This window comes from Petaurus breviceps, unplaced genomic scaffold, assembly GCF_028583685.1.
Source record: "Petaurus breviceps papuanus isolate PSGF00001 unplaced genomic scaffold, PetGlider_PUasm1.0 91133, whole genome shotgun sequence".
NCBI lineage: Eukaryota > Metazoa > Chordata > Mammalia > Diprotodontia > Petauridae > Petaurus > Petaurus breviceps.
In genome coordinates this window covers 31,576,008-31,588,259 of record NW_027187419.1, presented here as the reverse complement: position 1 = coordinate 31,588,259, position 12,252 = coordinate 31,576,008, and the positions used below count along the sequence as shown (strand labels likewise).

The following is a 12,252-nucleotide window of genomic DNA, read 5'->3' as shown; positions in this document are numbered from 1 at the left end:
CAGACACTTAACATTTACTAGCTGTGTGACCTTGGGCAAGTCACTTAATCCCAACTGCCCTGCCTTCTCCCCTCCAAAAAGTAAAAAGTAAATGGATAAATTTAACTTATTTTATTAGAGGTTGTTTTTAATGAAGTGTTTGTATAGCTAGTTATATTCTACAACTTGTAAGAAATGAAGGGAGTTTTAAAGTGAAAATACATTTTATTTTGAGCATTTATAATCTAGCCTTCCCTACCAAAAGTTTCTGCATTTTATTAAGCTTGCAGTGAAACAAAGGCTAATGTGTTAATTCTGGTCAAACACGCAAAAATCGAGGTGAGTAATTGAGATAATTATCTTGATAATTTAATATAAATTAAAGTTTTTCTTTAAATCTCTAGATAATTAAAGTAACAATGTTTGTTTTACTTGATAATTGCTTTAATTCTCCACTGTTCTTTGGAGTGTAGACATAGCCTAATTCAAATGAAAAGATTCAACTTTAGATTATATGCAGATGTGCTATGCAATTGTTATAATTCTATTTGAATTGTGGGGTGTTCTTTCTTATTGTGCACATCATAAGCCATGTTATTTCAGTTTAATTTGCTGTTTGGTTTCCATGGTAATTATGGTTTTGGAGAATGGAGAAAAAGATACATTTCTAGACAAGTAAAAATGGAAAATATGTTGGGGTTTTTTATGTACTATTTTATAGATGTCTCATTTAACTTTTATTGCTACTTTTATGCATAAATTTGAAAATGTTTGCATAATAAGAAAAAAATATATACATAGAGACTATATACATATATCTTCTCTGGGTAAAGACTGAAAAGAATTTCATAATTCATGATTTATGATAAACTAAAATGAGCTAGTCTTGAAATTAGTGTTTATCCCCTGAGGAATTGATGGTTTAAAAAATGGATATTTCATATTTTTAAAGTCTTCAACTATTTTAATTAAATTCAACATCATTCTTACACACTGGTGTTCAGAAAGATAGTCACATGATCTAAAACAGGACATACTGGGAATAACTTCCAATATCAGGCATCTCTCATAAGCTTTTCTAGTGCACAGGTTAACTTAATAAAATTTAAATCTTGAAGTTTGTTGTCTATTCTAGTTATCTATGTTCAATTACCAATGGAAAATTCATTACATTAAACAGGAAATTAATCTTAAAAGTAGATTGACACAGCTAAACAAAAGCACCAAATAAGCAAAACATAAATCTATTAAGGATGTTAATAAGGTTAAGTAGAATTAAGGACAGTGCTAGAGAATTAAATATCTAATATGGATCTGTCAAAGGCAATAGGCTGAGTTACTTTAAGCAGCTTTTAAAAAAAATAAATTTGTATTGTGATTTGCAATTACATGGCAATGAGATTCAAAAGCAAACATGTAAAAAGAGGTATAAGCTTTCTCAGGACTAGAATGTTTTTTTAACAATGGTAAAAGTTCACTATTTCATGATTAAAGTGTTCTGAGACCTTAAAAGCAAAATAGAAAATTTATTCAAGTTCTTAATAACAGATTTCAAACAAATATCTAACTGAAGTAAATATTTTGTGTTATTTTCTATTTAAATTATCAGGATATTTAACTTCAATTTTACACTTTACATTGCACATAGAGATTTATACAAGAACATAAGTAAATATTTTGTGTTGTTTTCTGTTTAAATTACCAAGCTATTTAATTTCAATTTTATATTTTACTTTGCATATAGAGATTTATATAAGAACATAACTTGTTGGTCACCAGAAAGAAAAAAAATGTTAGTATTTGGGGTGTCATATTCTATATAAACTGACCTTTAAATTACGTTTGTTTGTTTCTAATAAATAATTGAAGAGGTTTTTTTTTTTAAGTACATGTATGTATACTTAACTTTGTTTTTAAATAAAGGAATCACTATATAAGTAACCATTCCTTTACTCTTATTTATGATGAGAAAAGTTCATAGTTGCAGGTTTTTGAGTACTAAGCTTTCTGTTGTACCAATTAAGAAGAAAAGTTCTGTGATATTCCTATAAGTAAGAGGAAAAAATCATTTTCTTAAAATCCAATCCAAAGGGGCGGCCAGGTGGCTCAGCTAGTAAGAGCTTTCGGTTTCAGTGTTGGGACAACTGGGAGATCGAATCCCGGGCTCAGACACTCAGCACCACACCCAGAAATAACTGGCCGGGTAACCTTGAGCAAGTTACTTAACCCCAATTGCTTAAAAAAAATAAATAAAATCCAATCCAATCTGGAGCTCAGTAACAGCACTCAACTCCAATATATCAGCTAAAGGAAAAATAGTACACAGTTCCTGACACATAAAAGGTGCTTAATATATGCTTTTTGAATGAATGAATGACTATCATTACAATTGAATGAACTTTAAGTAATCTGGAGCCTCACCAATGACACTACCAGGTTTTGAATATGTTGCTACTCAATTTAGTCATTCTTTCTACAAATTTTAATCACTTCTTTTGTGCTGTAAATCAAATAGTTTGAAATCAAATTATAGAATGGAGAAGTGAGGGGTGGGGATAGAACTGGCCTTGAACACCTGAAATATCAGGAGGTGGAACCACGTGATCTCTAGGCTCACCTCGATGGCCCCACCATCTCCTCCATAAAAAGCATTTATATAGCACCAACTTTGTGCCTGGCACTGTTATAAGCACTTTTTTTTTATGAATACCTCATTTGATCTTTATCTTTGATCCATAATGGACCTTTTAGAGTTGTACTAGTTTCATTTTTAATTTTTGTTACAAAGGAAGAACTGGTGGGCAGGAAATGGGACATAGATATACTCAAAAATGAATGTGATGTAAATACAAAAGGCATCATTTAAAAGATAAAAGTTTTACTATGTTTATTTCATAGGAATATTTTATAGGGAATACTTTAGCATAGTTAAGTAAGAAGAGCAAAGTTTTTATATGTACAATACTTGAAAGTATTAGCTGTTAAAGAGATATAAATCCTACGTGGGTAAAGTGGTAGAAATACCATAGTAACAGTGATGATTCCCCTTCTTTTGTAGACTTATCCAAGATTGTGAACCAAACTTAGGTGTAATAACCACATCATCACCTATGGCATTTCAGCCCCAGTGTAACATGTTTCCTGTCAAACATATTGCAAGCCCTTTGGGGAGTGAAGACGAAGTCTATCCATTGGTGAGTTACTACTTATTTGAGTTTTTCTTCTTTAAAGGAGTGATCACTATAGATCCCAAATCCCACTTTGGAAAGTTATTGTGTGACCATTGGCAAATCACTTAATCTTTGTGAACCTCAATTTCCTCATCTATAAAATGGGAATAATAATACCTATGCTGCCAACTATGGAAGATTATGAAGATCCAGGTGATTCAGGATACAGGATTATTCAAATTTCCAATTTCCAATTCAATTTCCAAATTTATATAAATGGACAGTTTTTTATGATCAGATTGGATAAACTTAGCTATTAGAATTCTACAACATAATTTGGGACCATTTTCACATGAAAATGAACATGCTGCCTACAATGCATATAACTATTGCTTATACCTACTTATTAAGTTGTTTTTTTTGTTAAAATAGGTGACTCTGGGGCAGCTAGGTGGCACAGTGAATAGAGCACCAGCCCTGGAGTCAGGAGGACCTGAGTTCAGATCCAACCAAAGACACTTAACACTTACTAGCCATGTGACCTTGGGCAAGTCACTTAACCCCAATTGCCTTGCCCTTCCCCTTCCAAAAAACAAATAAATAAATAGTTTTAAAATAGGTGACTCCTTCAATAAAACTACAGGTTGGACATGCAGTTCATTAGGTAGTATCTCTATATGGAGGAGAGAATTTAAAACTATACAATATTGTTTTCTCATGCAGTTGAAATTTGTCCTTTTTTTTTTTTGTCCTTCACTTTGATAAACCTGGCAGCATGAGAAATGGGACATGGCTGGCTAATCTGAGAGTTGTCCAGGAGCTTCAGCCTACTTGCTTGAGGCAGATCAGATGCCATATTGGATAAGTTTCTGATTGCCAAAGCAGTACTAACTCAGACAGAGCACTGGCACCCATTTCCTGTACAGAGGTTTAATATTTCAATTACTGTCTGTCACTCAAGACTCTGTGAAAATGATATATCTGCATATATTTCTATTTTAGCAGTTAATAGAAAAATCTTATTAAATATAAAGAAAAATAAGTGAATGGTATAATCATGTACCTTCTTTTCATAGTATTTGTTTTTCAGAGTTCTGCTTTTCCAGAAAATAAATAGTATTTTTCTTAGTACGTTATGTTGACTTTGCAGTCTATATGTATAGCATTCAAAACATCTTTGATATATTATTTAATGATTTTTATAATACTTCTCTGTGGATTACAAGTATTTCATGCAAATGCTAAAATCAGACAAAGCTTAATTAGACGGTATAATGGGAACTCAGATACACAATATTTTTTCTCATTTGAAAAGAAATCTATTACCCTTATTTTTGGCATAAGAAAGAGAGACTGGAAAAAATGAAGTAGCATGCAAGGAGGAAGATATATGAATCCAGAACCTTTGGGGGTTATGGATACCCTTAAAAATCATAAATAAAAATAAATTAACCATCAGTTATATTTTTCATTCATTTCCACAAAACAGTGGTTACATTCTTTGAACAAGAAAAGATAACATACCAACAATGTAAGCAAAATAAATAAAAAATGCCCCATATTTAAGCCCTGAAAACCATTATGGGCACTTTCTAAATTCTATAACAGACAAATTTTCTACATGATCTTTAAGAGTTTTCCAAAAATTAGCAAATTTGTTTTTCAAACAAGACAAGAATGTTCATGATATCAGTTCAATACAGTATCTTTAGACTTTTCCACCTCCAATCTCTCTTCTGAGCTCCAGTCTAGCATTGCCTTTGAACAAATCCATCCCACAGGCATTGCAAAGTCATTCTGTCCAAAACATGTTACTCCACACCACCAGTTTGTCCTTCCTCCAGACTCATTTGTTTCCGAGGAAAAGTGCCATCATTCTTCCAGAGTCTTCCTCAACTTTTCCTTCTCACCACCCTCATCCACTCCTAGCCAGTCAATTGCTAGCTTTGTCAATTCCACACTAGTTTGTATAATCGTTCCCTTCCATCCACCTACAGAGAAACCAATCAGATTTATAAACATAGAACATGAGTCTGGCATTAGCAGTATGAAAGATGAAGTGGAGAAGGGAAGAAATTGAAAGACATAGACCTATTAAAACTATTGTGTGTGCATCCTAGTAAGGGGATGTCCTAGAGTGATGGCAAGAGGAATAGAAAGAAACAGAAAGAATCTCTCTGTCATAGAGGTATAATTGACAGGACTTGATGAATGATTAAATGGAAGGAATATTACTTCTAAAGGATAAAGTATGTAAATAGAAGAGGACCAAGGACAGAATCTTGGGGAAGTAACCTTTCAGGGGTCAGGAAGAGGAGCAATTAGAGAGGGAAGAGGAGAGTCAGGAGAGGACACTGTCTAATGTCAAGGGACAAGAAGATAGCTGTAAGATAGGGTCAGTACTGTCAGAAGCTGGAGAGTTTAGGAAACACGAAGACTAAAAAAATGGTGTTGTGGTGCAGGGGAAAGTGTGTGGGATCTGAGGTCAACCAGGTTCAAATCTTGTCTTTGCTAATAATTAGTACCTATGTGACCTTGGGGAAATAATTCCTCTGTAAAATGAGGGAATTGGGCTAGATGATATTTAAGACCCCCTCCAACTCTAAATCTATAAATCAATTAATGATTTAAAATCAAAAGGTCACTAAGAATCTCTGACAAAGGAATTTCCAGGGACAGATCATAGAATGTAAGGGGTTATGAGTGAGGGAGAAATGAAAGTATCAGGTATAACTTTTTCAAGAAATTTAGCAATGGAGGAAAGGAGAGAGATTAGATAGTTGTTGGACTGGGTAGAAGAATCAAGGGAAGTCTGTTTTTGAAATGGGGAGACTTAAACAAGTGTAAAGGCAGATGGAAGAGAACCAGTGGAAAGGGAAGAGATAAAAGATAAATAAAAAGGAGATGACTGCTATTAGAGCAAGGTCTTACAAAAATAGAAGGCAATGGGATCGAGGGCAAGGAAATGATTTGGCCTTCATGAGGAAAGATCACTCCCCTATTGTAATCAGGGAAAATAAAGAAACAGTTTTTGATGATTCCAAGAAGTGTGAAGTAATAAAAGAGGAAACCTGAGGGTCTCCTTTGGAGTAGCATGGGTCTTCTCAGTGAAATGAGAAGCTAAATCATCTTTTCAGTATTGGGAATGGTGTTATCGTTGAAGGTTGGAAGACAGAGGGAAAGGTTGAGAAATGAGAGTAAGAAAGAAAGTTGACAAAAAGTGATTAGGATAAATAATAGGAACAAATGGGATTTTCTAGAAGTGGAAAAAATCATTCTATTTTATGTGATTTTGAAAAACACTACTAAATAAAACAAAAAAAAAGTTTTCCTCAGGTGCAGTGGGAGCTATAGAAATCTAGAATATGGGAAAGTATCAGAATTAGAAGAGACTTTAGAGACCATTTAGTCCAACTCACACCTGCACAAGAATTCCCTTCGTAATAATAGCTGATGTTTTTTAAAGTCCTCCAGTAAGAAGGCATCCTCTCCATTCTACTCAGACGTCCATTTCCTCCAAAGGGAGTGCATTTCACTTTTAGGTTGCTATAACTGTTAACAAACCCTTCCTTATATCAATCCAAAATTTGCCTCTTTGCAAATTGTGTCCATTGCTTCTAGATCTTCCTTCTGGGCCTAAGCAAAACAAAACAAATCCTTCTTTCACGTGATAGTACTTCACGTACCTGAAAACAACTCCTGTGCACATCCCCCTTCCCTCCTCCAACTCTTCCATTCTGCTGGCTGAACATCTTCAAAGGTATTAAGAAGGAAAACAATCAACAGGATTTGGTGATAGATTGAATATGGAGGAAGGGATCGGAGTAAAGAGTCAAACATGATTTCAGGTGCAAACTGAGGAACTGGGAAATTGATAGTCCTGATGAGACTGAAAAGGTAAGCAGTAAAGCTCATAGAGTAGCTGAGCTGGAGAAAGTGTCTCAGTGGGAAAAGAAAAAAAATGCCCAGAAAGCTGGACCCACCCGTGAACTGTCTGTCTCATCTTCAAAGAGCTTTGTAATCTCCATTCCTAGTTAAGTATTATATACTCTTCCTACAGAGGGATGATATATAGAAGACACCAGACACTACAGAATAGAAAAAGTAGAGTAGGAAATGCTCCAATTCTTATGAACTATATCTTTTTTGGAAAGTATAAGTGCAATTGTATGGAATCTTCTGAGTGCTGGTTTTTTACCTTAGGCTTTTTATTAATTTTTTGTCTATGTAAATTTGGCAACAAACAAGCCCCAAATAGCCATAAGAATCAAATAGCAGTTTTGCATGATCCATTGTGGGGAGGGACTGTATAACCATTAGACCTTTCTTAGCTACTCAAGGGCAAAAAAAAGACTTTTCCCAAAATTCTATCTACTGAGGGACCACACTTACTTACTTCGGGAAGAACTTTATTAATTAATCCATAAACATTTATTAAGAGCCTACAACATGCTGGACACTGTGCTACGTATTATACATGCAAAAACAAGATGAAACAATCCTTTCCTTCTAGGAGCTCATATTCCATCTGGAGAGATGACACGTAGACATAGAAATAAATGCAAAATATATACAAAGTGAATACAAGGTAGTTTTTTGGATTAGGGAGATATTAGCATGTGGAGAGATTAAGACAGACCTAATAGGAGTTAACATCTGTGTGGAGTTTTGAAGGAAACTAGGGGTTCCAAGGCACAGAGGGAAGTCATTCAGGCCTGGGGGACAAAGTGTTCAAAGAAAAGAAGGAAATGAAATGTCATGTGCAAGAAGGAGTAATGAGCCAGTTTGACCAGGATAGACTAGTGCTGGATTACAAAGGTTTTTCTGTGCCTAACAGAGGCATCTGCTGGGAGAGGGCGGTGCTCTTAGGATAAAGTTTCATTTCATCCTAGGAGCAATGGAAAACTACTGGACTGTTGTGAGAAGGTGAGTGAGGGGATCATACTCGTGTTTTAGGAATATTGCTCTTGGTCTGTGGAAGGTAAATTGAAGTCCAGGGAGTTCCATTAGGAGGCTGTTGCAGTCATCCAAGTGAGGGGTGGTAGCAGTCGTGTGATTGGAGAGGAGATGAAGCAAAATTCACAAGCCTTGACTGGATATGAGGGATTAAAGAAGTTCAGGGAAAAGGGAGAAGATGAAAACATTGGAAATTCTTCCAACATATTGAAGCTGGGTGAAAAAAAGGGGGTGCTTACAACAGAAATAGAGAATTTCAAAAGAGGGGTGAGTTTGGAGGAAAGAGTTCTGTTTTGGACATGTTGAATTTTAGGTGCTTATGGAACATTCAACTGGAAATGTCCAATAGGTGACTTAGAACCAGCTCTCAGAAGAGACAATGGTATTGTAGTCATCTGTAGAAAAATCATCATTGAACCCTTGAAAGCAGATGAGATTTACTGATAGGATATAAAGAAAGAAGAGGGCCTAGACCAAACCTTAGCTTATACTATGACCCAGTGAAGATGCAGGTCGTGAATGATCATCCAACAACCATCTGATAAAGAGTGATCAGACATGTAGGAGGAGAACCATGAGCAGGCAGCATCTCAAAAGCCCCCCACCTCACCCAAAAAGAGAGACTGTTTAGGAAGAGAAGGTGGTAAAACAGTATCAAATGCTACGCAATGTCAAGAAGGCTGAAGAAGGAGAAAAGACCTTTAGATGTGGTGACTAGAAAGCCGAGTAGGCCAGGTTCTGTTGAATGATGAGGTCAGAAGCCAGATTCCAAGTTTAGACATTAGTGAAAAGAGAGGAAAAAGAGATAAGAGTAGACAGCCTTTTTTTTAGGAGTTGGGCTATGAGAGAAGAAAGAAAAGCTAAGAAGGGGGAATGATAGAGTCAAAAACATTTTTTTAAGAAATAGACAAGACCCATATTTGTAGGCAGCAGGGAAAGAGAAAGCAGAGTGAAGATTAGAGGAATGGGATAATGGGGGGAGGGAGTGGGGGGGGGACGTAAGAGGAAATGGGAGAGCATGGGATCAAAGGTACAAGAAGGGATTGGCATTGGTGAAGAGAAAGGCCATCTTGTTGGAGACTGGAGGAATTCTCATTAGAACAAAGGATAAAAGAATAGGGGGTGATTGTCAAGGTGTTTTAAAGGTACAGTAGGGGAGAAGAGGGAGCTCATGGTGAATGGATGGCTTCTATTTTCTCAATAAAGTATGAAATCTTATGTTAGAGGGAGGAGAAGGAATGATATAAGGGAAGAAGAGATTTGAAATATTCGCTGTGGGGAATGCAAAAGATCTATAGTACCTAGAGTGCCTTCCCCCAATACATGAAGTCCTCAGAATAGCTACCCCAGATTCAATGTACTCTACGGGCCTTAATGGGTTTAGTTTTTCTCTAGATAGCCAGAGGACACAATTAGTTCAAAGCAAAGAGATTTAATGAAATATTATTGTAATAAAAGTGGCAACTTTATTTTTAATTCCCATAACCCTAGGGGATATCCTCCTACAAATATATTTACTGTCGGTGTAGAGGGTGGGCACATAGGGATCACTCATGAGGGGCACACATACATGGGAGACATGTGGCCAGGGCATAGATGTAGAAGGACATTTAGCTCATGCTTCTCACCTTGGAGGCCCACCAGTGTCTTCACACTGCTCACCTTGCTGGGATTATGGTTTCCACGGGGCACTGTTCTGCTGCTCCTTCCTGGTCCTACGGCACCTACTGAGCCAATAATCTCTCTCAGCTGAATGTTAACACCGATGATCACATAGTGGCTGCTGGGTGCATTAGTGCCTTCCGAGCATCCTTCCTGTTACTGGCTTCTTGGCTCATCTCTTCAGAGCCATCCTCTGGCCACCTCAGCTCCTGTCTGCTATGGCATAGTGGCCAGAACTTTTTCCTCATAAGTATAGATTGATATCTCTTTAGTCAGAGCTGCTACACTCTGCTGAGAAAAGCCAGGAAAAGTGCCCCCAACTTAAGATTAAATCTTTTGACCCCGTGTCTAAAATTGAAGCCCTCTGTTACAGATAACTAGCTTATCCTTAAACATTTTCAAGATTTTCTCTAGGTTCGCATGCAAATGAATTTGAACTTAAAAAGGGTGGGGAGGGGAAGTTAAGGTTGTTCACCTGCATATCCCACTTTCCAACCTCTATTTTACATATTTGTAAGCACCAAAGCTCCACTGCCTTGGTGTTATATTTTGGCCAGCAGAAAAATTTCAGTAATTGACCTACAGGGTCAATTGTTGTTGTTCATTTAAGTTGAGTCAGACTCTTTGTGACCACATTTGGGGTTTTCTTGGCAAACATACTAGAGTGGTTTGCCATTTCCTTCTCCAGATCATTTTACAGATGAAGAAACTGAGGCAAACAGGGTTAAATGTCTTGCCCAGGTTCACACAGTTAGCAAGTGTCTGAAGCCAGATCAATTAAGGGTTAATAAGGAAAAGTAAAATGATTGCCTTACAGTAGTGAGGGCCTACTCAAGATTAGATAACACAAAATTTTAATGGATCCAGTTGGACATCCTTTTACCAGCCTCACTGGCTGTGGAGAAGATAGATGACAGAGGTAATCCAGGAATGGGATTCAGCAAAGCATGAGTTGTAATGGAACAAGGAAGTGGAGAATTTGGAGCAGAGAAAGTCCTGGTGAGAATAGATGTAGGAGGGATAAGGCATAGGGAGAAATGTCATGAAGGAATTCATTGTTGGGGATATTGCAGAATTCTTAATTATAAAAGCAGAGAACCTTAATTATGAAAGTGGGTGATGGTGGATTGAGAGTGTGCCCATCTCTATTGAGTGCTTACTATGGAGTGAATGAAAAACAATGAGGGGATTGGTCCCCAGCAAATTTATTTAGCTTTTATTATGAAGCAATGTCTTCCAAAAGCAGTAATAAGCTATCCTCTGTTCGTGTAAGCATTCATTAAAGTATATCCTTTTTTACTTTTTTTTTGTTGCTTTGGGGTTAAGTGATTTGCCCAAGGTCACACAGCTAGTTCTTGTGTTGTGTCTGAGGCCACATTTGAACTCAGGTCCTCCTGACTCCAGGGCTGGTGCTCTATTCACATGCCACCCAGCCACCCCTTTATTTTACTTAGGAATGGTTTGTTTTTTTTTTAATGAGAAAACTTAGGTTTGCCAACTAGGAGTATACAGTGTTGAGAAGTTACATTGCAGTGATTATTGTTCTTATTCTAATTACCTCACCCTTCCCCATTACACAGTAGTGCCTGGGTTTCACAAAAGAGGTGTCTATGTCATACTCTTAAATGATGTAAGGCATACTATGGTCTTTGTTAACGTTAATTTTGTAAAGTATTTGGCTCTCTCTTTGGGATGAAATGTGCCATGTAGAGTGGGGTGTGGGAGTGGGTACCACATTGTTCTTGCTTTTCTCAGCTGACTTTTTTTTTTTTCAGTCTCTCCCAGAGATGTCATTACCTGCTTCTTTGGCAGCACAACATTTCCTTATGGAAGAAGAGCAAAGAGCAAAGGACTTGGAAAAGCTTTTAAATACACATATAGATGAACTGCAAAGACATACAGAATATACTCTCAATAAATACACCAGGCTAAAACAAAAGAGACATATATGAGCCTTTAAACTTTTTTATTTGCTTCCCCCTCCCCAAGAAAAAAAGCCCTGGCAAAACATTTGCAAAGCTGATGAATGAATCTGAAAAACCTTGTTCTGTTTTCTTGAGTAAATAATTACTACAAGGCAGCCAGAAAATAGTAAGTATTTTGTTCTATAAAGCTGTTTGCTTTATTGCATTAACATCCTGAAGTGTTCTGCTGTAGAGGTGCCATAAAATAAACATGACTGCTATCACAGAGATTTTTCCAGTCTAAGGAGTATCTTGGAATTAACTATGTAGATCTTTTCCCACTTGAATCATGTACACTAAAAATCCATTTCCTCTGTAACGACAAAAATGAACTTAAGGACAGAAGAGCATTTTGAATATAAAACAATCTAGTACAGCTCAGTTGAACTAAAATGGAAAATGTGAGCTTTTTTATGTGAAAAAAATATTTTGTTTGTGTTACTTTAAAATATGAATATTTATTTTCATAGAAAATACTGACATGTTCCTGTTTCTGCATTTCCTTTTCTAATGATCCTATG

The 12,252-nt window shown here is 36.4% G+C and overlaps 1 protein-coding gene across 1 annotated transcript in view; it reads left to right on the top strand.

The window, feature by feature from the left end:
* The window catches only part of DEUP1 (deuterosome assembly protein 1), a 114,605-nt gene extending 102,886 nt beyond the window's left edge, over positions 1-11,719 (top strand). The window contains exons 11-12 of the mRNA XM_069079900.1: positions 3,038-3,173; positions 11,543-11,719. Of these exons, the coding sequence (XP_068936001.1) occupies positions 3,038-3,173; positions 11,543-11,719 (313 nt within the window). The remainder of the gene's footprint in view (positions 1-3,037; positions 3,174-11,542) is intronic.
* Positions 11,720-12,252: the final 533 nt, after the last annotated feature.